A 24624-nucleotide genomic window follows, 5' to 3' on the forward strand; every position below is an offset into this window, starting at 1 on the left:
CAGACATGTGCCAAATCCATACTTCTGAATGTGTAGTGACAGTGCTCCAATATTGGGACAAAATACCACAGCATAAAATTGCACCTTGAACAGACGAGTGCAAAATCTTATAGCTTAATTGATAATTTAGACAGTGTTTTATATCTGTCTGTTTGCAGAATGTTTAAAGTGTATCTCATGTCTTTACGAAGTCTGTTTTTAAAGCTTCAGGTTGTTCCATCATATACTTAGCCAAGATCCTGAGGCTTTAATCCCTGTAATCTCTTATTCCTGAGTCAGGCAGAATGAAATACGGAGAAAACAAATAGGTTAGCCAGTGTCAGACCGCACATTTTCTCTCTCTCTCTCTCTCTCTCTCTCTCTCTCTCTCTCTCTCTCTCTCTCTCTCTCTCTCTCTCTCTGTATCTGTCTCTCATACATTTATATTTTCTTGGCAAAGCTGATTGGATTTTGTTAAAAGAGTAATGTAGTACAGAAACCATTGTGGCAGAGTTGAATGATTTTCACTTCATTCTATTTAAGGGCCATGAATCAGCACTTATGTGAATACACTGTATGCATAATGCACCATCTAAAGATGAAACAGTGGCTCCAGAAAGTATGTGAACACTGAAGCCACACTTTAAATGTAATTTTGTTTCATTAGATAACAAAGTATCAAACAAATGATGCTAGACGTTTTCTCAAAACTAACTTCACTTTTCTTGACTTTTACCCATTTTTAGTGGCTGTATGAAGTTCTTCTCAAGTTCACACAGCTGTCCTAGCATAGTAACCACAGGTTTAGTTTTCACATTAAATATGTTCCAGTAAGTTTAATAACCAGTATCCAAATATGTTTTGTCTTCTTTTTAAACAGTATATTTATTATCATTTTGTCTTTTCGTGTAATGTTTTGTTTAGTAGTGTGCAGCCTGTGTGATTGTTTAAAATAAACAAACCATGGTTTGATATTTTGTTATTTAATGCAATGACATTCATTCATTGTCTCCAAATACTTTATGGGGGGCACTGTACTGAGAACTGCAGGCTATTGTACAGGACACAACTTCAACATAGAGTTTTGTAGAAAGATCTGGCAAGGGACTTGTAGGGATAATGGAAGCTCTGGAGGTGAGCAGCCCCATTCCTGAGGCTGGACCAGTGAACAGATGACTGGAAACTTTCACTTCCTGCCTCCCTCCCTGAAATCTTTTGAAGGCAAGAGAAATGTTTGCTTTTGTAGTCTCAGTTTCTTCTCTGCCAGGTATTTGCTCATGATCTCCTACCCTTGTTTTGAGGGGTAATACATCCTTCGTTTTTGTACTCGTACTCTTTCCAAGACTTGCATACATTTTCAAAGAGGCAATCCTTGAAGGATTGCACTGACTTGCATCCTCTTTTCAACAATGAGGGCTTTTCTTGTCAATGCCTTTTGAACTTTTGATTACCTTTGATTTGCAAGCTTCTGTATGATCTTTTTGCTACGTTTGGCACTGTCTCGGTCTATGAAGGCAACAATAAAGAGGTATTCAGAGCATCTTTTTAAAGACTGAGGTCAACTTGTTGATAATCTATGAAACAAAGGAGAATTCAAAATTTGTGTATTGAAATACAAATAAAATCAGTAATTTGAACATTGTGTCTTTAAAGTCAACATGACACAACATTCACAGCTAATTTTATTTCCACAATGTGGCATACTTCCAAGTGAAACAGGATAGGGCCTGCTCAATAATAAAAAAAAAAAAAATGTAAGCATGGGGAATTGATTTGGTTGTGACAAGTGGGCATTCCATACCAGAAAAGAGCCAGACCTGAATGTGAATTTGCCAAAACAATTACGTAAACAACTATTTGACTGTTGGTTAACATTATCCAATAGTTTTTTTTTTTTACATCAGCCGAAAAGGAAAGTCATTTCAGAGCTTGAGAATTGTATCAAATTTTTGATGAAAGATTAATAATCAGATTATGCACTGATGAATCAAGCACAATAAAACAAGGAACATTAAGAAAGTAAATTGGCTCAATTTCATGTTGTCTTTAAAGCAATTACCAAAAGAAAAGGATGATTGTTAGAAACATTGTCTTTTGGTGTTTCCTTCTATTAATTAAAGGGCATGACTTTTTTCCAATGGCAGGACATAACTGCACAGAAAGAAACACATTAATCAACATATACACCTGTTAAGTCTAAGGGGTTGGTTTTTCTAAATATATCCAAGAGTCTGAGGAATGTTTTTTAATGGTGTTAATCATTTGATTTATGTTTGTGATGGCATTTGCTTCAATCCTCATGGTGCTGCTCTCTCTTTTACCACTGTCTGCCCAAAATCATGAGCTAATTAAATTATGTATAGAGGCAGTAACTCTCTTAGACCCTAAAAGAGTCCCTATCTGCAATTTTCAATGCCTTGATGCCGTTGGTGGCAAATATTACAAAACTGAACATTTTGTACCAAAAGCTTTTGTTCCTGGTTTTGCAGCTGTCAATGGCTTCCTACTGCATTCAGTCATGATCAGATTATTGTGACCCCAGCCAGTCTGCTATGATCAGCCACAGTACTGGATATATGCTTTTGGCATCTGCTTAGCTCAGAAAGTGGTGTATTCTCAGCATCCTGTCTTGATAATTGTCAATATCATGATCTCTGCACTTTATCGTAAGTCACTTAAAGTGTGTGCTAGCAATATAAATGCACTGGTAATTGTGGACAAAGAAATTCTTTACTGTTGCACTTTGCATTCAGCTGCTAAATTACTACCAATTTAAAAGCTATTATAAAATGGATAAATGGTTCAGGTCCTGGATGCTTATTGATCAATAATTGTATCAGGGACATTTTTCTGTTAATGTAAGAGTTTAATGAAGATTTGTGTCCTTAATACTAGTCATGGCTAAAGGGGTTGTAGGCACTCAAAATGTCCTTTTATCCATGATTATGCTTACAATAAAATGCAAATTCTTGTTTAATTTTGTAAATTTAGTTATTGAAAAAAAGACTGAAATGAAGCATTTAGGAACCAAATGGCTATTTTTAGTTGTCAAATTACAGAATTGCTTCATATGACCATCTGATTCAGTCTGATTTGTGATTCATAAATCTTTTTGACTGACTCATCAAAGAGAACTGGTTCAAAAGGAGTAGTTTGTTTGTGAATTGTTTATTTTGCTCAATGCAACAGAAAGAGTGAAAAGTGGTGCAAAAAACAGAGAAACATGCTCTAATTCAATAAGACCATCTCACAAGATACTGGACAAAACCAAATATGAATGCGCACCATCTTTACTATCGCAAATGGGGATTTCAAATTATTTCCACATTTTTTTACATTTGTTGTCGTGTTTACGATCATTTTAGTTTCTGAAGACTTTTTTGTCACAAGATAAGTCTATATTGTTGCTCTTTCAGCTACTAAATAACTATTCATATTGTATTTGTTGAATGAATATATTAATATTATGCAATGTTTGTTATGCAACAGCATACAGTTTTAGATTAAAAAAAATAAATAGTCGCTATAAGTAATACAAATTAAAAGTTAATTCTCTCCAAACAGGCCCGTCCAGCCATGATTGAGGATAAGGGTCACCGCGTGACGGACTACTTTGTTGTGGCTGGCCTGACAGACAAGTCCACCCCACTAGAACAGGATCTGTCTGAAGCCAAGTCCAGCAGGCCCAAGTCTGCCATCACAGACCTGGCCGTCATCAACAGGTCAGCCGGAGAAACAGTCCCTGAAGGTTTCACCTGCATTGAGAGCACCTATAGCGGCCAGCCAGCCAATCTCAACCATGGCAGTCTCAAGAGCCCAGAACTCTTTCTATGTTACAAGAGGGGTCGCGGAAAGTCCCCACTGATTGACATTGGGTAAGTGTGTTGAGTGAATGGCTGTCGAGGACAGATAATAAAACTAGCACATTTGAAACTAGCACATGAGTTTTCATTTAATTAATTTTCTTGTGATATATGCGGATCTCTCTTGCTCCACACACTTTAGATTGAGGGAGAGCAAAAGAGCACTTTCATCAGACTCGATGGACGATGTTGTCGTAAACACTGCGACTGGATGTGTATGTTTTGCACTTTGGATGTTTTATAGTCTCACCCTTTAATTTCTGTGTGTTTTTCTTCTTCATTGTGGCGATGTATTGATTGTAATTGACAGATAAGGTGTTAGGGTTTTTTTTACGACCACTTAGACTTCAAATCGAATCATGCCCCAGTTTTTTTGTATGTTCAGATGGCAAGTTGAGTAAAAGTCACTAAGTCTTGTAGCACTCAGATAAAGGAAACAATTTTTATGAAATCAGCAAAAGTGATTCTGGTCAAAAATGACCTAGGGTTAAAGCATGAATAACGTATAATTTGTGTTAGCTGGGTTACTTTTAAAGGTAAGCTATACCCTGGTAAAATGCTCCTGAATTGTAATTTGTGATGACTGAAAATGCCAATATTTACTTTATCAAGATATCCAATACAAATAGAATGGACAATACATAAACAAACACAAAACTACTCATATTGGTACTCAGTATCAGCAAATACCTAAAATGTGGTACTTGGTACTCATACACCGATAAGCCACAACATTAAAACCACCTGCCTAATATTGTGTAGGTCCCCCTCGTGCCACCAAAACAGCACCAACCAAACTATTCTTTTAACCACAATTGTACAGAGCAGTTTTCTGAGTTACTGTAGACTTTGTCAGTTCAAACCAGTCTGGCCATTCTCTGTTGACCTCTTTCATCATTTTCTAACCTCATTTCCGTGCACAGAACTGCCGCTCACTGGAAGTTTTTTGATTTTGGGCCATTCTGAGTAAATTCTAGAGACTGTTGTGAAAATCCCAGGAGATCAGCAGTTACAGAAATACTCAAACCAGCCTGTCTGGCATCAACAATCATCCATGCTATTATCTAATCAGCCAGTCGTGTGGCAGCAGTGAGTGCATGAAATCATCCAGATATGGGTCAGGAGCTTCAGTTAATGTTCACATCAACCATCAGAATGGGGGAAAAATGTGATCTCAGTTATTTGGAGCGTGGCATGATTGTTGGTGCCAGATGGGCTGGTTTGAGTATTTCTGTAACTGCTGATCTCCTGGGATTTTCACGCACAACAGTCTTTAGAATTTACTCCAAATGGTGCCTAAAAAAAAAAACATCCAGTGAGCGGCAGTTTTGTGGACGGAAATGCCTTGTTGATGAGAGAGGTCAACGGAGAATGGCCAGACTGGTTCCAACTGACAAAGTCTATGGTAACTCAGATAACCGCTCTGTAAAATTGTGGTGAAAAGAAAATCATCTGAGAATGCTATTCTGAGATGCGGGTTGGCACTGTTATGGTGGCATGAGGGGGACCTACACAATATTAGGCTGGTGGTTTTAATGTTGTGGCTGATGTATAGGTCTTCAAAAATTGGTATTGGTGCAATTTTAACCTTAAATCATGATGTTGAAAAAAAAAAGTTAATGTCCTTGTTATTTGTGATGTTATTTGTCAACAGAATAAACATCATGTGCTTAAGCATGTGAGGCATGCACATGTTATTTCTCTAGTTTTGCTCACTCACACTCTCATAATCGACATTATGAGTATCCTGTTTGTCCTCTCTGTGATAAATGAAGTTCTAAAATGAGTGGGACATATGCATCCAAAGTTTATTTGTGGTCTCCATTCATTACCAGCAGACTGTCAGTTTGATAGTGCAGCAGTGCAGCTCAAGGCCATTGCTCTCTTTAGGATATTAAATATCAAGATGACGATCTAATGTAGTCATTGATAAGGCATTTGATGCCACTATGTGTGTGTATGTGTGAAGCTTTAAAAGGAATACAGTAATTCAATATGGACTTTCTGGACTCTCTCTCTCTGGAGATTGCATTATTCAGGCCTACACTACTATTAAGAAGTGTGGCACTCATGGTACAGTAGTCTTCTGATGAGCACCAAGATCTAAATAGTTATCTAAATAGATATTTATTTAATCTGTGTGTTAGATTTAAGGCCATCTATATGCATACTCCTTAACACTGACAAAATTCTATTTTTCAAAGTTCTATTTTTTAGAATTCTCTAGCAGATATATACATTTAAGGCCATATCCACACTAATCCGTTCAAGTTTGAAACCTGTTTTCAGTTTCATAACATCATCGTTTTCCAAAGTGTGCGGTCTTGGAGAGCGTTTTCGAAAGTCTATGTTTTCAGTGGAGGAAAAGTGTGGATTAGAGGCATAAACATGGTGAAATCAATGCGTTTTCGAGCGAAAACGTATTAGTGTGAACATGGTCTAAAATTTACAGTGCATTTTTATCGGGAAGATTTTTACAAGCGTTTGTTCATCTGCAAAACACCCATTTGCAACAGATGTTAGAACAGCATTTAACAGATGGTTTTTGGGATATTGTTGTTTTAGAATGTTTGAATCTGTTCTTTTTAAGATGTTTATCAGATGTTTTTAAACAAACATGACACTTAGAATGCGATGCATTCCAGATTCTGAATTTACAATAGCAAGTCTATGTATGGGGCAACCATACAACAGAATGCTTTTAAAAAATAATTGTCCTGATATTCTGATTTGATTTTGATTGTTGTTTGATTTTAAATGATACTTTAACAAGAGTCTTGTCACTCAGATTAAGCAGATATAGAGCCTACATCAGTGCTTGGATGGGCACAAGAGCGTTGTCCCTTATGACTTGTGTAGGTAATTGGAGCGTAATTGACTTATTATAGATAAACTCTTGTCGCAGTTGTTACTGAACCTGTGTTCACACTACAGAGAGGAAGTGGCCCAAAAAGATTAAGTAAGTCTTATTAGAGTCCTTAAACACCACAATGATGATATAAATTGAACAATTCTTATAGCCTCAGATTAAAACCAGTCCTGTGTTTGACTTGTCCAATAACACTTCTAACGATTTCATGTTTTTAGTTCAAACAGATCTCAGTTATATTTTTGAGTAATTTTCAAGCTGTCAGAATAATTATTTGGAATCAATGAAAAGATAGCTGGGTTTTATTACTATACCTTTTATAGATTATAGTGAGAGGGTTTCAGCATAAAAATCATGTAATAATAAAGACGGTGGCAAGCTGATGCTGGATGATCTATGGATGAAGTGAATCATTGCATTGGGTGAAGTGAATCACCTGCCTTCTAGCATTTCTTTCCAGACTGTTATCATATTCTCGTTCCTTCCTAAGCCTGTACACTTCAATCTATTTACAGTGCACTCCATCACTTACAGTCCTTGCTAATTGTCATTTTTTCCCATCCATCAGTAATATCTTGTTTTTATCTGTCTTTTATGCCCTTCTTCCTCAATCCCTCTTCGTCTCTTTTCACTCCATTCCCTTGCAAACATGCATTAGCACCAATAGCACACTGATATTATTAGGAATGACAACTGAAACTCTGTGCTTTCCATGTCATACCCTGATCCAATGTGTTTCCACAGATCTTTCCGCCTGCAGCCATTCAACAATTGTCTGCACATTTTTGTTAGTAGGTCACTCATAAAAATGATCTCAAGGACAATAGAAATGCAAGGTTGCGGTGTCATTGACGTACATGTTTTATTGTACATTGTGGTATGTGACTGTTGAGTAAAATGGCAATGTATTGTTCTGCTCCGATAAGAACAGAAGAATCGACTCTGACAAAAGATGGGTGCACGTTAGCCAAGTTTCTAGTGTGTGCTAGTTTATGTGTGCTAATGTAATGCTGCGATCAGCACACTGTATGAGTGTTAATTAAGTATGCTAGAGGACAGCCTAAGGGAAAAAGTAAATGGTAATGGGTTATTTTCCATTTCCTCTCTGTTTAAATGTGCATTTCTGTAGCTCTCTTCCAAAACATAGTGAGCTGCCTATGGTGGCGGTATTTTAAGGCATCATAGGCATGCTTCTGATGTGAGGGTGGGTCTATAAGTCAGCTATTTGATCCAATGTGTGTGTACTCTTGTGCTTATTGAGTATCTGCTTGCTAGCTTAGCAGCACACTTATATTATTTATATTATATATATTGAATTATTATAAATCTAATTCATTCAATACTGAAATCTAATGTTATTCAATTTGAATTAAAGATGGATTATTTTACCCTGTATTTGTGTGAGCTTTGTTTTGTAAATTTATACTTATTAGGGCATTGCATTGTTTCCAGAAAGGTGCATTGCTAGAGTGCAAAAGTCGGGTTTCGGAAGTAAAAATCCAGTTCATTTTCTCCATAGACAAATTAAACACCAATTTATAAACCCTTAAAGGTTGTAATCATTGGTATATGCTTATGTTGAAGCCATCAGTCTGTATTTTTTCAACTTCATTTTTTAAAAGTCTTGTTTAATAGCAGAATTTTTGGTAATTAACTATGCATCCCATAATTCTGTAGAAAAAGATCCACCAATCAGATAACTGTGGCAAACAAGTCACGCCAAAAGAAGCACCGCAAATGACACAACGGAGTCGGTCTTCCCTACTCTCTCAAACTACTTATATATTTGTGTATATATGAATACTTTGCAAAAAAAAAACTTAATGTATTGTTTCTGTACTTATAATCAACAACTTTAAATCTATAGTTTTTTATATTTATCGTCATTCACAATGCTTTATGTGATTTGTAGTTCATTCCCTCATTAAAAATGTTAAGTACACAGTCTTGTACCTTCTTTGTTTTTGTGCGATTTTTAAACGCTTTTTGGCTTCAAACCAAAGTCTGTAAAGCTGGGTTCACCTCAGAGCTGGTTAGTTTGGGTCATGTCTTAGAACTCTTTAATGAAGGATTTAATGAAATTAATGGGTAAAATACTTCCAGAATCAAGATGACTGAAAAAGTGGGTGGGCACTGTTGCTAGTATGTAGAGCATTCCAGTTCAGTCACTTTTGAGGTTCCATTTCTGTTAGGATACTGCCTCAAAAGGAAGCAGCCTCAGTTGGCAGTAGATTTTAAAACAGATCCAGTGTGTCTAGTTTAAATTGCTTATAAACGTTTGGTTGTTTGTTGTAGGGTGCTGTATGAGGGTAAAGAGCGGCTCATTCCGGGCTGTGAGGTCGTCCAGGCCACACCTTTTGGCCGCTGCGCAAACGTCAACAACAGCTCGGCCACATCCCAACGCATATTCATCACCTACCGTCGAGCGCCCCCTGTCCAGCCGCAGAACTCGCTGGCTGTCACTGACATATGCGTCATCATCACAAACAAGGGCGAAACTCCTCCTCACACTTTCTGCAAGGTGGACAAGAATCTCAACTGTGGCATGGTGAGTTCAACCTGGATGTCAAAGTAGGGTACAATGGGACTAAAGGCTCCCCGGGGTAAACGGCTCCTTTGATTTGATTTTCTCCAAAAGCACTAAATAGCATCAAAAGCTACCACAGGACTTTCCTAGACACCTGTTTGTCACTATATACAGCAACATTTTACTATTCCATGAGATCATTGTGTTTAATGTCCTAGAGTTTGATTTTAAGGTCATTTGATTTAAATGTATGTAATGTATTTAAAATGTTGTAAATGTATGTATCAAATGAATATCCTGGAAAGTATCACATTTATTTTGAGACAAAATAGGAATTTGTCATTTTCAATTTTGTTCATTGTGATTATATAAAAAAATTCCAACAAATGTCCAATAAGTGAAAGGAAAGTATTTGGGGGGGAAAGCACCTCTTTTGCAGGGGCTAAAGGCCCCTATCAATCTCATTGTTTTTCTTAAGTGGAGGGAAAATATTTGTTATGAAAAATGTTCAAAGTGGGCTCACATTGGGGGCCTGGGTAGCTCAGCGAGTAAAGACGCTGACTACTACCTCTGGAGTTTGAATCCCAGGGTGTGCTGAGTGACTCCAGCCAGGTCTCCTTAGCAACCAAATTGGCCCGGTTGCTAGGGAGGGTAGAGTCAAATGGGGTAACTTCCTCGTGGTCGCTATAATGTGGTTCTCGCTCTTGGTGGGGTGCGTGGTGAGTTGTGCATGGATGTCGTGGTGGATGGCGTGAAGCCTCCACAAGCGCTATGTCTCCGCGGTAACGCACTCAACAAGCCACGTGATGAGATGTACGGGTTGACGGTCTCAGACGTGGAGGCAACTGAGATTCATCCTCCGCCACCCAGATTGAGGCGAGTCACTACGCCACCACGAGGACTTGGGGAGAAAAAGGGGAGGAAAAAATAAGTGGACTCACATTAACTTATCCAATCACAATGGAGATTAATTTTTTTTATAAAATACTTGAGATGTTATGAAATGATTATGCACCCTTAAGTGATTTATTTTAAATAAGTAATATCTTAATTTGTAACTCAAAACATCATATTGCTGTCTCAAAAGTATTTGCATAAGTTGACAAATTGACTATTGCCCGTTATCTACACCAAATCAATAGCCTAGTTTCCATCCACTTTTTGTGCTATTTTGTTATCGACAAAGTGAAAATGCGTAAATTTTTCTTTTAGAAATTTGCCATCTTCTGCCTGTTTCCATTCAAATGACCTTTTATCAAAAAAATGGTGTGTGATGACATCATGCCTAAAAAAACACTTTGTCGCATAAGTTTTCGTTTATCACATAAGAAATCTGCCCTTAAGCCGTTTCTATACAGAAATGTGTGTTTATCTCTAATTGTGTACCTTTCGCCTCCCAGATGTCCCTAATTTTTTTTCCTCCGAAGTTTTGGTAAAATGGGGAGAGTATTGAGGCAATTCATTAACATTAGCCAGCTTACTGTCATTTTAATTTCACAAATAAATGCAATTAGAAGACGAAACTGCAATCAAAGGGTAGCAGTTGCCCTTCTAATAGGACTGTAATATTGGTCCTGATGTTGAGCCTATCACAGGTTGCCACCAGTTCCGACCCCAAAGCGATTCATCATGGCCCTGTTCAAGCTGGAAACCTGCACCAAGTAGTGGGGGAAACTTTCGGTCTTAGTATAAAGACCATCAATCGATGTGTCTATGCTGTGTGCACAGCTAAACTGATACAGTGTAATATCAGGGTTTACATATATGATACATTCCATTCAATGGGCTATTTTGAACAATCATCTAATCTAAAGCATCGCCATCACAACTGCATTATGTCCCGCATATTTGTCCAGCAACTTTTAATGACCAACTGAACTTGATTATCATCTAAAATCAATTTTAGCGTCATAATTTACATTTTCTGAAGAAGCTCAGCAAATGCGATCTGAGGTAGCCTAAAGAAGATTAGATTTCAAATATTTAAAAGTTTTAAGGTGTTCAAAATCTCGTTTTCTGAAAGTGAGCTCAGCATTGGACAAATAGTTCTGTTAGTTTATAGTCTTGAAGTGTAGAACATTCTGAGAATGTCATTCAGATGAATTTTTTTTATGTACAGAACAGGGTAAGGCTAATTTAAATGTGTGTTAAGAAAAGGCAAGTATATAGGCCTAACAATATTATTTTTTCGTTTGGTAATTAATTATTTTATTTAATGCTTTATTCATTTGGTAGGCTAATTTATGTAATTTAATAGAGGGAATTTTGCCAGCATTTTTTCAAAAGTAAGCTAAACAATAACTTTATATAATTGGGCTTTTCTCCTTGTATTGTGTATTTATTTTTAGTTTAAAACATTGTGCATAGTTTTTTTGGGTTTTTTTATTGGCTAATTCCATGACTGATGTCTATTATTTTGAATGGAGTGTAAAAGCAACTTTAATAAATAAACGGATGGCTACCACAATTCAATTAATCCCAAACAGTGGCCATTAATGTGTTCTCCGTGCATTTATCGATGTTCATGATACGAGATATTTGTGTTGGCACTCCTGGGAGTGTCATGTTTGCAGCATCGGATCTATATGCCGTTAAGATCAATCCATAATCACGTACAATAAATTGGCTTTCAAGGATGTATACCGTCGTCATGATTAACACAGGCTAACGATTGGGGTAAATTCTGTCATGTGACACTATATTTTCGAATTAATGCCAATTTTCTCGACCAAAAATGTTTCCAAACCAGTTTTTCGTGACATTTGAAATATCGACATAGAGTTTATGCGTTAGAGTTAAACGGAAAAATATTATGTCGATACTTGTGAAATTTTAGCGATAATTTGTGTTTCCATCAGCTTTATTTTGTTTATTTTATTTTATTTTTTTCGCAAAAAATCCTTGAATGGAAACGTAGTTACAGTAACCCCCCGGTGGCCTTTCATCCCAAGTGAGGGAGACTTTTACCCCAGGTGTGGGCTAAAAGACTCCCTCACCACCTTTTTTATTCAAAACAACCTTCAGTTGTTATTTCTATTCACACAAATTATGTTGCTCCATCAATATTCAATAAAAATAAATGTATTTTTTGAATCTTGATACACCTTGTGACCAGAAAAAAAAAAGCTTATTTTCCTTAACGTGTACCTTTAACCCCATTGTTCCATACTATAGAAAGAGACAAGCCATTGTACAACACGTTATAAATATATGCTGATTGATCAGTTTATTGTTCCAGCTGTTATTTGTGCCATTTGGTCATGCTAGTTCACAGAAATTACATTTTATTAATGGTGACTTTTTTTATGCTTAATTTTCTATGCCCAGTGGGGATCAAGTGTCTTTTTGTGCTACAAGAAGTCAGTGTCTGCCTCCAACTCCATCGTCTATAAGGCTGGTAAGTCCCCATCTCTGCATCATTCTCTCTTTTTTCCCTTTCTCCTTCTCTCAGTCTATGGCTGCATCCAAAAACTGAGGCAGCTGCCCTGCTGCCTCACTGCTCAGTCAGGCAATGACTTCACATGCAGCTTTGTGTGCACAAAGGAACCTTATAAGGACACTGATTTTGGACTGCCTTCCAAGGTACCATTGCGCCATGTCTAATGATGTCAAACAAACTCAAGTGAGCTACAGAGATACCCAAGCAAATAAAAGTATGATGCTTATTAGAAATTATCTCTGTAGAAATGGAGATATAAGTTGAAAAAGGATTGATGTGAAGGCCTTGACTATGACACCTTCAAAAACTGACCCAGATGAAGGCATCTTATTGACAGGATGTTATGTTTTTGAATTTGGCATTCCTGCCTCTTACAATGCAAAGGCAGCATTTCTAAGATTTGGGATGAAGCCCATGAGTCTATCTCTCCCCCCATCATTTTGCTTTTTGTTCACTCCTTTCATCTGAAGTCATTGATTTTGAGTTTCAGAAGCTTTCTGTGTGCTGTAGATAAAAGAGAGACTTCTAAATGTCAGTCCTGCCATTTCACAGTAAACAACACCTTACCTCTGCTGATTAGGGATGTGCATAACTAGATGATTTTCAGAGTCGACTAGTCCGTGGCTTGCCTAAATGCCTAGTTGACTAATTGTTCTTAAATAGATTATTTAAAAACAATATCTGTCATTAATGGGGTAAAGACACTGACTACCACCCCTGGAGTCGCAAGTTCGAATCCAGGATGTGCTGAGTGATTCCAGCCAGGTTTCCTAAGCAACCAAATTGGCCCGGTTACTAGGGAGGGTAGAGTCACATGCGTAACCTCCTCATGGTCGCTATAATGTGGTTTTCGCTCTCATTGGGGCACGTGGTGAGTTGTGCGTGGATGCCGTGGAGAATAGTGTGAAGCCTCCACACTCGCTATGTCTCCGGTAACGCGCTCAACAAGCCACGTGATAAGATGCGTGGATTGACGGTCTCAGATGCGGAGGCAACTGAGATTCGTCCTCCATCACCTGGGTTGAGGCGAGTCACTACGCCACCACGAGGACTTAGAGCACATTGGGAATTGGGCATTCCAAATTGGGGAGAAATGGGGAGAAAAAATGACAAAATTAATTATTCACCCTCGTGTTGTTCCAAATCCTTTTTTCTACCGTGGAACAAGAAAAGAGACGTTAGACAGTATGTCAGTCTTGTTCACATTTATTGCATCTTTTAAGTCAAATGGGTTTGGAACAACATCGGGGGAGTAAATGATGACAGATTTTTTTTTTTTTTTTTTTTAATAAAAGTTCAACTTTTTCTAACTTGACACACTGTGTTAAAATTCAGTGCAGTGGCCAGAAACAGCTGCCTGAATGTGTATGTCTGTAGGTGGGTTCATTTAGAGATGCATCTTTAAAGAAATTATTGTGCAAACTGTCTTAACAGCTAAAGCACATCACGCTGTCAGCACATTTATTTTAGCACCGCCAGTAACTAAAAGACAAAAAGAAAAAATATAAATAAACTAGTCGACCTCAGTAAATTGACTTTCAAATGACTAGTCAACCATTGTGTCCCACCTCTACTGCTGAGATTTCCACTAACCCTGCAAATTAAAGCATATTGATTTTCAAACACACTGTCAACCTTCATTTTACAAAAATTGCATTTGGTGTAGTGTTTTATTTGCAAAGAGGAAACTCAACATGTCTTGCTTTGGAAGTAGAGCAATGTAATTAAATGTACTTAAATACACTTTTAATATACATTAACGTAGCATTGCTCTTAAGATTGGCGACCTTAAAAAATAATCCCTATGTCTTACAGTCCATAATGTAAACACTAATGTTGTCATCACTGGAAAAATCTAATTGTCTTTAGTTAAACATTACTTGAAATGTCAAGTTTCTGGCTCAGAATTCAAATATTTATGTTTGTTGAACTTATCTTAAAAATCTACAGGCTTAAGATTTTTAGTGTTAATAACTTTAATCGATTGAGTACAAAATTGAGGCTATGTGGAATACCCATAATTCCTTGCACTTACATTATTTAATTATGTTTCCTTGATCAAAGGAAACTGATGGGGGCATTTAAATAGTTGTTATTAAGAATTCATAGAGGTTTTAGCTCTTTTGTAGTATTATTTATGTTGTTTTTTTGCAAATTTTCATGAGATGATGCCATTAGGGTGATCTGTGTCCAATTTGGTGAAGTTGGACCCTGTTAACTCTATTTCAGTTCAACTTGTGCATATGTGCACCTAAAGTACAGGTGTGTGATATATATATATATATATATATATATATATATATATATATATATATATATATATATATATATATATATATATATATGTATGTATGTATTTCGGTGGAGAATTAAATTGACCCAGGATCATATATATATATATATATATATATATATATATATATATATAAAATCTTTACTTGAGCTGTGTTATTGTATGATCTAAATTTTCTCATTTCAACTTAAATTATTAAGTAGAAACAACAATATTTAAATAAATATAAAATCTGAGTTGTCTACTTGCTTCTAGTTACTTTAAGTAGTTAATTCTATATGAACACCAAGTTAAATTAGCTTAATTAGACAAGTTTTGAAGACGCCATTACTCAATTCAATTGATGGAATGAGTTTACTCAATCAATTGTGTTAAGTCAGCTTATTAGGGTTTTCAGTGCACATAGTGATAGGCCTCCCTGAGTGTTCAGCCTATCATTGTGTTCATGTCTGTGTGATTTACTTTGCAAGTGCATAGTCCTGACATTTCACATTTATTTATCATTGTTCACTTTCTGTGAGCTAGTTTCTTTATCTCCACATTGCATCACTTCCTGTCACATGACATTGTGTTAATCACAAAAAGGCAAAACTTCCTGTCTCATCACTTTCAGCTTGAATGTCTAAATACCAGGACAATAACTACTGATACCATTTTAAACCAGACCCAAACACAGAATGGTTCAAAATGTTTGCCCATTAACTACAAAGTATGATTAATTAGCCAGACAACCCTTTATGCAATGGCCCAAAATGTATTTGGACGCTTATACCACAATATATATATATATATATATATATATATATATATATATATATATATTAGTCTAGGCCTTCAGTGCGATTCATGCCATTACGAAAACACAGTTTCATGCCTATCATACATTATGTGGCAGTCAACTAATAATACCAATTGACATTTTAAAAACACGTCCACACACAAAAGCCAGAACCAAGGAGGTCTAATACCAAGAAAAAGCTCTCTAATAATATTTGTGGTTTAAATTTTGCTTGCAGTAAATTTTGTTTTGTCAGGGTACACGGTTACTTTTCAAAACTTGATCCGACACTGAATGCTCAAGCAGCATAATTTACACTTAGAAAACACCTGATGTTGCTATAACAATGCAAAAAGCACTTACCAATTTACTTGAAGTGAAAATCAGTCCTCCTTTCCTGTTTAATTAATCAATCGCACGATCATGCAGAACACCTTAGATTTTTAAATCCATAAGAATCTCTTTCTCAACGGCAATACCAGCAGTGATGACAGCTCTTCGCTTTCAAATTACATACATCACTTAAAGCGTTATTGTGTCAATCAAGGCCAGCTAGAAGGCCTGGACTGGGACATATCCTAAAGACCACACCCACCAAGAATAAATAAATCATTCTGATTGGCTGATGAGTCTGACACTGCAGTGTTGAGGGATTGTGTGGAAATTCCGAAGGCCTGACGGGGTGGAGCTCAGAATACGCACTGCTTCGGCTTCGGGCATGCAATTTGAGAAACAGTTGTTACACTTTGCTTGTCAGCATCAAGGAATAAATTCTGGTTGGATAAACTTTTTGTTTTTTGCTAATCGTTTGGAGATGAAATAGGAGTGGAAATCGATTGAAAATGAATGGATGAAAAAATATTTATTTATTAGGCATGTTATGCCAGTAAAGAAGGCATTTAACTGATCACAAAGTACAGTCAGTACATTACTGATGTAAAAAACAGCACCATCACTATTTGAAAAAAGTCATTTTTGATCAAATCTAGACAGGCCCCATTTCCAGCAGCCATCACTCCAACACCTTATCCTCGAGTAATCATGCTAAATTGCTAATTTGGTACTAGAAAATCACTTGCCATTGTATCAAACACAATTGAAAGCTATTTGGGTTGTTAAATGAAGCTTAACATTGTGTTAATTTTTGAGTTGCCACAGTATGCAATAGACTGGCATGTCTTAAGGTCAATATTAGGTTAAAAATGGCAAAAAAGAAACAGCTTTCTCTAGAAACTCGTCAGTCAATTATTGTTTTGAGGAATGAAGGCTATACAATGCTCTAAATTGCCAACAAACTGAAGATTTCATACAAAGGTGTACACTACAGTCTTCAAAGACAAAAGACAACTGGCTCTAACAAGGACAGGAAGGCCAGATGTACAACTAAACAAGATGATAAGTATATCAGAGTCTCTAGTTTGAGAAATAGACACCTCACATGTCCTCAGCTGACAGTTTCATTGAATTCTACCCGCTCAACACCAGTTTCATATACAACAGTAAAGAGAAGACTCAGGGGTGCAGGCCTTATGGGAAGAATTGCAAAGAAAAAGCCACTTTTGCAATAGAAAAACAAAAAGAAAAGGTTAGAGTGGGCAAAGAAACACAGACATTGGACAACAGATAATTGGAAAAGAGTGTTATGGATCTTAACCCCATTGAGCTTTTGTGGGATCAGCTAGACTGTAAGGTGTGTGAGAAGTGCCTGACAAGACAGCCACATCTATGGCAAGTGCTACAGGAAGTGTGGGGTGAAATGTCATCTGAGTATCTGGACAAACTGACAGCTAGAATGCCAAGGATCTGCAGAGCTGTCATTGCTGCACATGGAGGATTTTTGATGAGATCTCTTTGAAGTAGTTTAAGAAGAATTTTTTTTATTCAAATTGTAATAGTAATTTTACATGTTATTAATGTCCTGACTATACATTGTGATCAGTTGAATGCCACTTTGGTGAATAAAAGTACCAAAAATCTAAATCTGTACATTATTCCAAACTTTTGGCCACCAGTGTGTATATAAATATATCTGTCTAGATTTAATCAAAAATGACTTTTTTCAAATAGTGATGGTGCTGTTATTTACATCAGTAACGCCCTGATTATACTTTGTGATCAGTTGAATGCCACTTTGCTGAATTAAAGTACCAAATTCCTTCCAAAACAGCAAAATCTGTACATTATTCCAAACTTTTAGCCGCCTGTGTGTGTGTGTGTGTGTGTGTGTGTATATATATATATATATTATTTTCATTTTATTCTGGCACCCAAACTTCTAACTTGAAATTCTTTCTCTTTAAAGGTCTGATATTTCGATATCCAGAGGAAGACTATGAGTCATTTCCCCTCTCAGTGTCTGTGCCCCTGTTCTGCCTACCTATGGGGGCCAAGATTGAGTGCTGGGCCCCCAACACACGCTACCCATTACCTGTCTTCTCCACATTTGTCCTGACCAACTCCAATGGAGAAAAGGTACAGTAAAATCCCATTAGAAATCAGTGAGGTCAGGATGATCTAACTTGCATTCAGCTGCTAAAACCTAACTGCGCTTTTTCCGTTCCTTCTGTTCCGGTTGGTCTGACCTAAATGAATAACACACTTTAACAGCATCTCTCTGAACTGAAAACATTTAAGTGCGCCTGAAACCGTTGAAAAGGAGCATTGAGGTGTTTAGACCCTGGAATAGCTAAAGAACACAATCCAGTTCTGTTTTCTTTCAGGTGTATGGAGCTGGTATACAGTTCTTTGAGCCGTATCCTGTGGAGGGCCTCAGTGAGAAACAGAAGATCCAACTAGGTCTGCTCTCTGCTGTGGACAAGAACGTCATACCCAACCGCACTGTGAACACCAACAAGTGCATCTGCCTGCTGTCTCGTTGGCCTTTCTTTGAGTCATTCAGGAAGTTTCTCATGTTCCTGTACAAGCTGTCTGCCAATGGAGTCAACCCACTACCCATTGAGAAGTATAAACAGTTTCTTATTTCTTATTTTATTCAAAATTATTGTGCCGAACCAGTGTCAGAAATGTTTTTATTATTATTATTATTAAGGGACAAAAATTTCCATCTGAAATTGTTTTTTAGGGACTTTTTTACCTTCTATTTTTACTAACCCTAACTATATAAAAACATGTTGTCCATTTTATGTCAAATTAAATAAATTAATTTCAATAAATAAATTCATATTAGATAAGCATTCAACAACACTTGCCTCTCAGACAGCCAATGCAGGTATCTGACAGCTACAGCTCACAGCAAAGTCTGTAGAGCACTAAACCTATGACTAGATAGGCCTTAAATCGAATTGTGAGAAACCATGAGTGAGACAAAGGGACCCAAAAGCAGAAGTCAAAGGATTTATTAACAACAGAAAATGTCAACTGAACTGGTGAAGGCTGGCGATCCCAGCACCGGCTGCAGTAGCAGGAGGCAAAGAACGAGTCTTAGTGCGTGTAGTGGCCGCGCAGTGGGCAAAGGAGGAGTGTGTTTGTAGACAGGTGTATGCGTTGTGGAAGTCATGAGCAGATAGGTAGGAAGTGTCCGTTGAAGCATGGTGTGGTGCAGAGAACAAAGCCTGGGCGAAGGAGGGCAGTCGTATTCCCGAAGCGTGGGCAGAGACGAGGAATCCTCCACTGGCGATTCATGGGTGGCGAGGACAGGCGTACAGCAAACTGGAAGGTAACCGCACTTCCTGACACGTGGGCAGAGACAGGCAACCAACAGATACACGAGACAGCACCAACTAGACAAAGAGAGCAAGGTTTGCCACTTGACAACGCAAACAGCATAAGCTCGCTACGTTCAACACAAAAACCCAACCTGACAAGGTGACAGATCCATGACATCACTGGAGAGTACATGGTGGTAACTTGCGCACTGCGGTCACTAACAACCGGACCGTGTGCTCACACAAAGATGGTACACAAAACACGAGATAGGACGATAATGCCATGGTCCTGTCAGACAGAAACCCAACCTTACAAGGTGACAGGACCTTGACAAGAATACTATGAACAAAGGAATTCACCACATGGGTATTTTATGTCCCTACATTTTAAATATCTGAGGTATTTTCACCAATTTTGGTTGGATTTTGATATCAAGCCTTGATTCATTTCTGAGACTGTGCAGAACACTTATCGAAATGCTAGAATATTACCTCTATTGAAAAGAAAATGGCCAATAACAGTGTTTTGAACTCAACAGTGATTTGAACACAAAAGTCACAAACATAGTTTACTGGATTCAGCTGAGCTTTTGTGCTGGAGATGCCCACCGCTTGAAGTAGTTTCTCTGCTGTAACTCGCTATGTTGTCTCTGCTCCATTCTCTCTGACAGTGTCACTGCATTGGCACTCAGCAACTTTAATGCGTTAATGACATTAATGTGGGGAAAGATGACGGTATCCAGGTAGAAAAGGGTTCAGGGCGGCAGAAAAAGTTTGGTAGCCTCTAAAGCATGAGATTGTCTTCCCTGTTTGAACTGAATGATTACGCCAGACGCGCACACGACTCTCTAAGAATCCCTACGTGAATGCCTATCAAAATTAAACAAAATACTTTGATATATTTATTAAAATGATTCATTTTCATATTTTAATGAGTTGTAAGATGTAAGGCTCAATAATATACTATAATTTTTAGAATTGAAATTGGTCACCGTGGCTGAGATGCATAGTATATAGGAAACTTTACATCTGTTTGATAGTGAGCGAACATGTAGTGTTAGATAAAAACCGTTAAAACTGTGCATATTAATTAACCTCAGCGACGGTTTAGTTTTAAGATAAAAGATGATTTAATGATAGTAATTTATCAGAACCAACAAAAATTATATATCAAAGAAGAATTATATTTTACCTTTGAGTGGTGAAAATGAGGATACACTCTGCCGGCGTCACCCAGTCACTGTCTGTAAGATCCTTCAGAAATGTACAGACGTAAAAAAAAAAAACTGTTTTGGATTACTGTATATATGAAAACTGGGACAGATAATGGACAATGTCGTGTTCAAAAAAATAAATAAATAAATAAATAGTTTCATTTCTAGTATTCTAGTTTTGATGAAACATCAGGGGAGCCCCAGGTTACATTATTTTGGCCTTATGGGAGGGGGGACCGAACCCCCAGTTTACAGTGGCACTTAAGATATGGTGTTGTTGGGGAACTTTACAGCTGGGGATTTCAGTTAATCAGTTTCAGTATGAATCACTGTGTCAGTGTGTCATTTTGATACCATTTGAATGTGATATCAAGATATGGGTCAGGTCATTTTGACAGTTTTCACTTTTTTTTTTGTAGACACATATCCCACTTCATGCACAATGTCTCCTTCCCTTCACCTCAGAGGCCCAGAATACTGGTGCAGGTACTGATCCCAGTCTTTCCTTTTTAACATACTGCGGCTCTTTTTTGTTGTTGTAATTTGTTGATTATTGCTTGTGAACCTTGCATTTATATCTATAAATCTTTTGTAACCATGATGTGATTTATACAATATATATTTAAATAATTATGACATTTTGACTTTTGTCTGACCATAATTTGTGTATGTCTGAGCAATGCCAGAATTTTTTTTTTTCTTCTTCCTCCAAGCTGTCAGCACATGACACCTTAATCCTGTCCCAACCTGTTTGTACACCTTTACCACTAAGGTAAATCTTTTATGAGTGTGTGTGAATCAGAGAGAGAGAAATGTGGATGTTGGAAAAGATACAGTGGCCCGACTTAAAATGTGTGAATGTCATTGTATTAGACCAGAGGATATCAAACCAAGTTGCATATATGTTCGAGATAAATAGCACTTTATAACACTTTTCAAGCAAAACATTTCATAAAAAGAGCTTTGTTGTTGGGTATTAAATGATAAAACAGTTGATATACTCTTTAAAATTCAGAGGAAATTTTTTTGTCGAATGCTGAAAAACACATGGTTTGAGATCAGAGAAGGATGTTGGTTCATTTTTCTAACATCCTTTTTTACATATGAATAGATTGTATCTCAAAAGACAAGCATCTTTGGATCTTCAAAGTTTCCATGATTTAGGCTTGCTTAATGCACAACACATTCAGTCTTACAACCAAAGAGCTTTTAAATGAACATTAAAGCTCTTGGTTGCAGAACATGAAGCTATTTCAGGATCAGTACCGGAGAATTAAGAGAGCACATGGCAATACAGCCTCAGAACACAAACACAAACGCTTTGGATATTTCCTTCTTTCTGTATGCTGTAGTTGTGTTTTTATTAGCCAATCTAAAGATCAGAGAAGGGTTACTCCAAACTGCCCTTAAGCCACAGCTGTTGACCTTTTATATCAATATCCTCTCTCCACTCTTGGTTACATGTTCAAAGTATGCTTTGTCTAAGCAGCATGACAAAAAGAGCTATAAGAGTTCCGCTCTATAGTTATAGGTTTTAGTGAGAAGGAATGTTCTAGTTTCAATACAACTTAAAGCTCTGTCAACAGTCTCTGTGACATGCTGTCAGCTACCATAAACAGTAATTTTGACTCACTCCTCAGTTTGTAAAATCAAACAGAAATGCTCTTTACAGTAATGCATTTATAATGGAAGTCAATGGAGCAAGGCATTGCACCTGGATAAATGTTAAAGCTAAGGTGTGTAATTCAGAGAGGCTAGCAGTTAGCAAGCTAGCTTTGAAAGCATAGAGCCCGCCCTCGCTTCAGAGGAGTTTCAAAAGCCACGCCTCCTCTATCACGCATGAACACGCCAATGTTAATTCTGCTTTTAGCACGCTCTTGATCCAAAGTTTTTTCATTGTAGAAGTTTCTAACATGGTCTTTCTTTTCTTGTTTTTACTGGTGGTTCAGGAGGAACATAAGGTAGCTGCGGTTCGCCTTCCATTCTCGCACTCGCTCTGCACAGCGTCAAGGAACCCACGCTGATGACGTGTGATTGTCTGTGCAAACAAGTTGCGCGGCGGTATGCAAATATAGATTGACAGACAGGAAGGACATCCTATCATTACATTCGGACCGAATGCAATGATTGGTCGATCATTTTTTAGTCCTGTCCCTTCCGCAGAAGATATATATATATATTTACATTTAGACCACTTAAATTATTGATTGCTATCAGGATGTGAAGAGACTTTCAACCAGTATAACAAATAGCTTTAAAATTACACTGTTTTAAAAGTATAGCAGCAAGACTGAACATTATACATGTTAACATAAGACAAGTGTGATAAAATTGCTTACTAACCTTGTCTGTGCAATTATATCTTTCAACTTCTGTCATGACCATGTAATACCAGAGATGGACTTTAGGTAACTATACACAAAGTACTGTTTATATGGAGCAAATTCCATGCACAGGAATTGACCCTTCGCTAAGCCCCGCCTAAAAAGTGTTTCTGACCAATCCTATCTTAGCAACTGTTGCCATCCTCAATTTCTCAAACAAGTGTTTACTTTTTTCCAACGAGAGTCTACGTTAGTAATGTGTGTTTGAATAGTTTTAAGCTGAATTTTATAGAAATTATAAAAAAAAAAAAATTAAAAACATTGTTGCTGGGTCACTTGTATTAGTGACACCAGGTACCTAGAGAGGATGCATGCAGTTTTTTCTTTTTTCTTTTTTTTCTCTTTTTAATCTTTAAATAAATCTCGAGAAGAGCATGCTATCGATTAAACTTTGTCATTCCTCATTCCCGAATAAACATGTATAAAATCAGTGAGGACACCAACATTTGCTCCAAGGTAATTATGCTGATAACTTAAAGTTAATATATTTACATATTGATTTAGGTCTTAGTAAAGACGATAGTAAATAAGGAGTTCACAGATGCATATTGAGTGTGTTTTGAGACTTTATGAGCAGTTCTGTTCACTTACACTAATGTTATCAAGTGTCTAATCGCCATCAAATGATGCTTTTCTCATTTCAGTTGACTGTGATAATCGTTTGCCTCAATTCTGATTCACAGTCTCCAGTTTTCAGTCAAATTACTGTGCAATTTAATTTATTTCACAAAAATGTCAAATAAATATGATTTAAAATGTCACTCTTCATTCCTGCCCACATAAGAACATTATCAATGCTGTTTATAAGAAAACTTTGCCAAAAACAGCACCGTTCATGGCAATCTCCCATTCATTTCTATGGGAAGTTCTGCAAAGCTTGTCAGAGTGAGCAGTGGTAGCAAAGGGAGGCGGAGCTTAGCGAAGGGTCAATTACTTTAGTATCGCATAACCAGAAGTTTTAGATGGTCTTGAACAACAGTGCAACTAAGGATTAATATATATGCTCAAACAAAAAAATACAAGCTTTACACTTCTGCTTTTAAACCCACTGGAATGCCTTACCCCATACACTTCCACAGAGTTCATGTTTCGTTTTTCACAGTTTGCTTAGTTTTGCCATGCCATCAGAATCTGAAGAAGGTTTTGGTTCCTATTATATTGTAGAACGTTCTCCTTTCAGAGGAATTACAATCTATGCTTTCTACGTAATGGATACTTTTGTAGAGTGTTTTTTTTTTTCTTACAAATATGTAGTTATTACCCTGCCAGCCAGTATCTGTTTTTGGAAATTTTATACTTGCCAGGAAAACAGCTTCTGACATTGTGCTTACATAGTCTCCCGTTCTCTATCTTTCACTTCTCATCTCTCCAGTGGAGCAGACTATAGCACTCTGCTCATGATTTTGGGCCCAGAAAACTGTGCCACATTGCTACACTTCATCCTGCTGGAGAGCAAGATCCTGCTGCACTCCCTTAGACCAGCCGTACTGACTGGAGTGGCTGAGGCCGTTGTGGCGGTGAGTATTTGTGTAAATATGGGTGATAGACCATGGCTCTGGTCTAAAACCTTGTGAGATGCCAACCTAGACACACTGTCGATGCAACGTTTTTTC

At 37.2% G+C, this 24624-nt stretch overlaps 1 protein-coding gene across 6 annotated transcripts in view; it reads left to right on the forward strand.

Annotated features, from left to right (window-relative positions):
* Positions 1–24624, forward strand: part of LOC127431374 (DENN domain-containing protein 4C-like) — an 89497-nt gene that overhangs the window by 26089 nt on the left and 38784 nt on the right. For all 6 annotated transcript variants that reach the window (XM_051682034.1, XM_051682117.1, XM_051681958.1 and 3 more), the window contains 8 exons: positions 3544–3854; positions 9007–9259; positions 12566–12635; positions 18051–18220; positions 18469–18710; positions 21047–21113; positions 21341–21399; positions 24384–24528. In XM_051682034.1, coding sequence (XP_051537994.1) covers positions 3556–3854; positions 9007–9259; positions 12566–12635; positions 18051–18220; positions 18469–18710; positions 21047–21113; positions 21341–21399; positions 24384–24528 — 1305 coding nt within the window. In that variant the 5' untranslated portion in view covers positions 3544–3555. The remainder of the gene's footprint in view (positions 1–3543; positions 3855–9006; positions 9260–12565; positions 12636–18050; positions 18221–18468; positions 18711–21046; positions 21114–21340; positions 21400–24383; positions 24529–24624) is intronic.

Source organism: Myxocyprinus asiaticus, chromosome 1 (assembly GCF_019703515.2).
Source record: "Myxocyprinus asiaticus isolate MX2 ecotype Aquarium Trade chromosome 1, UBuf_Myxa_2, whole genome shotgun sequence".
Taxonomy (NCBI): Eukaryota; Metazoa; Chordata; class Actinopteri; order Cypriniformes; family Catostomidae; genus Myxocyprinus; species Myxocyprinus asiaticus.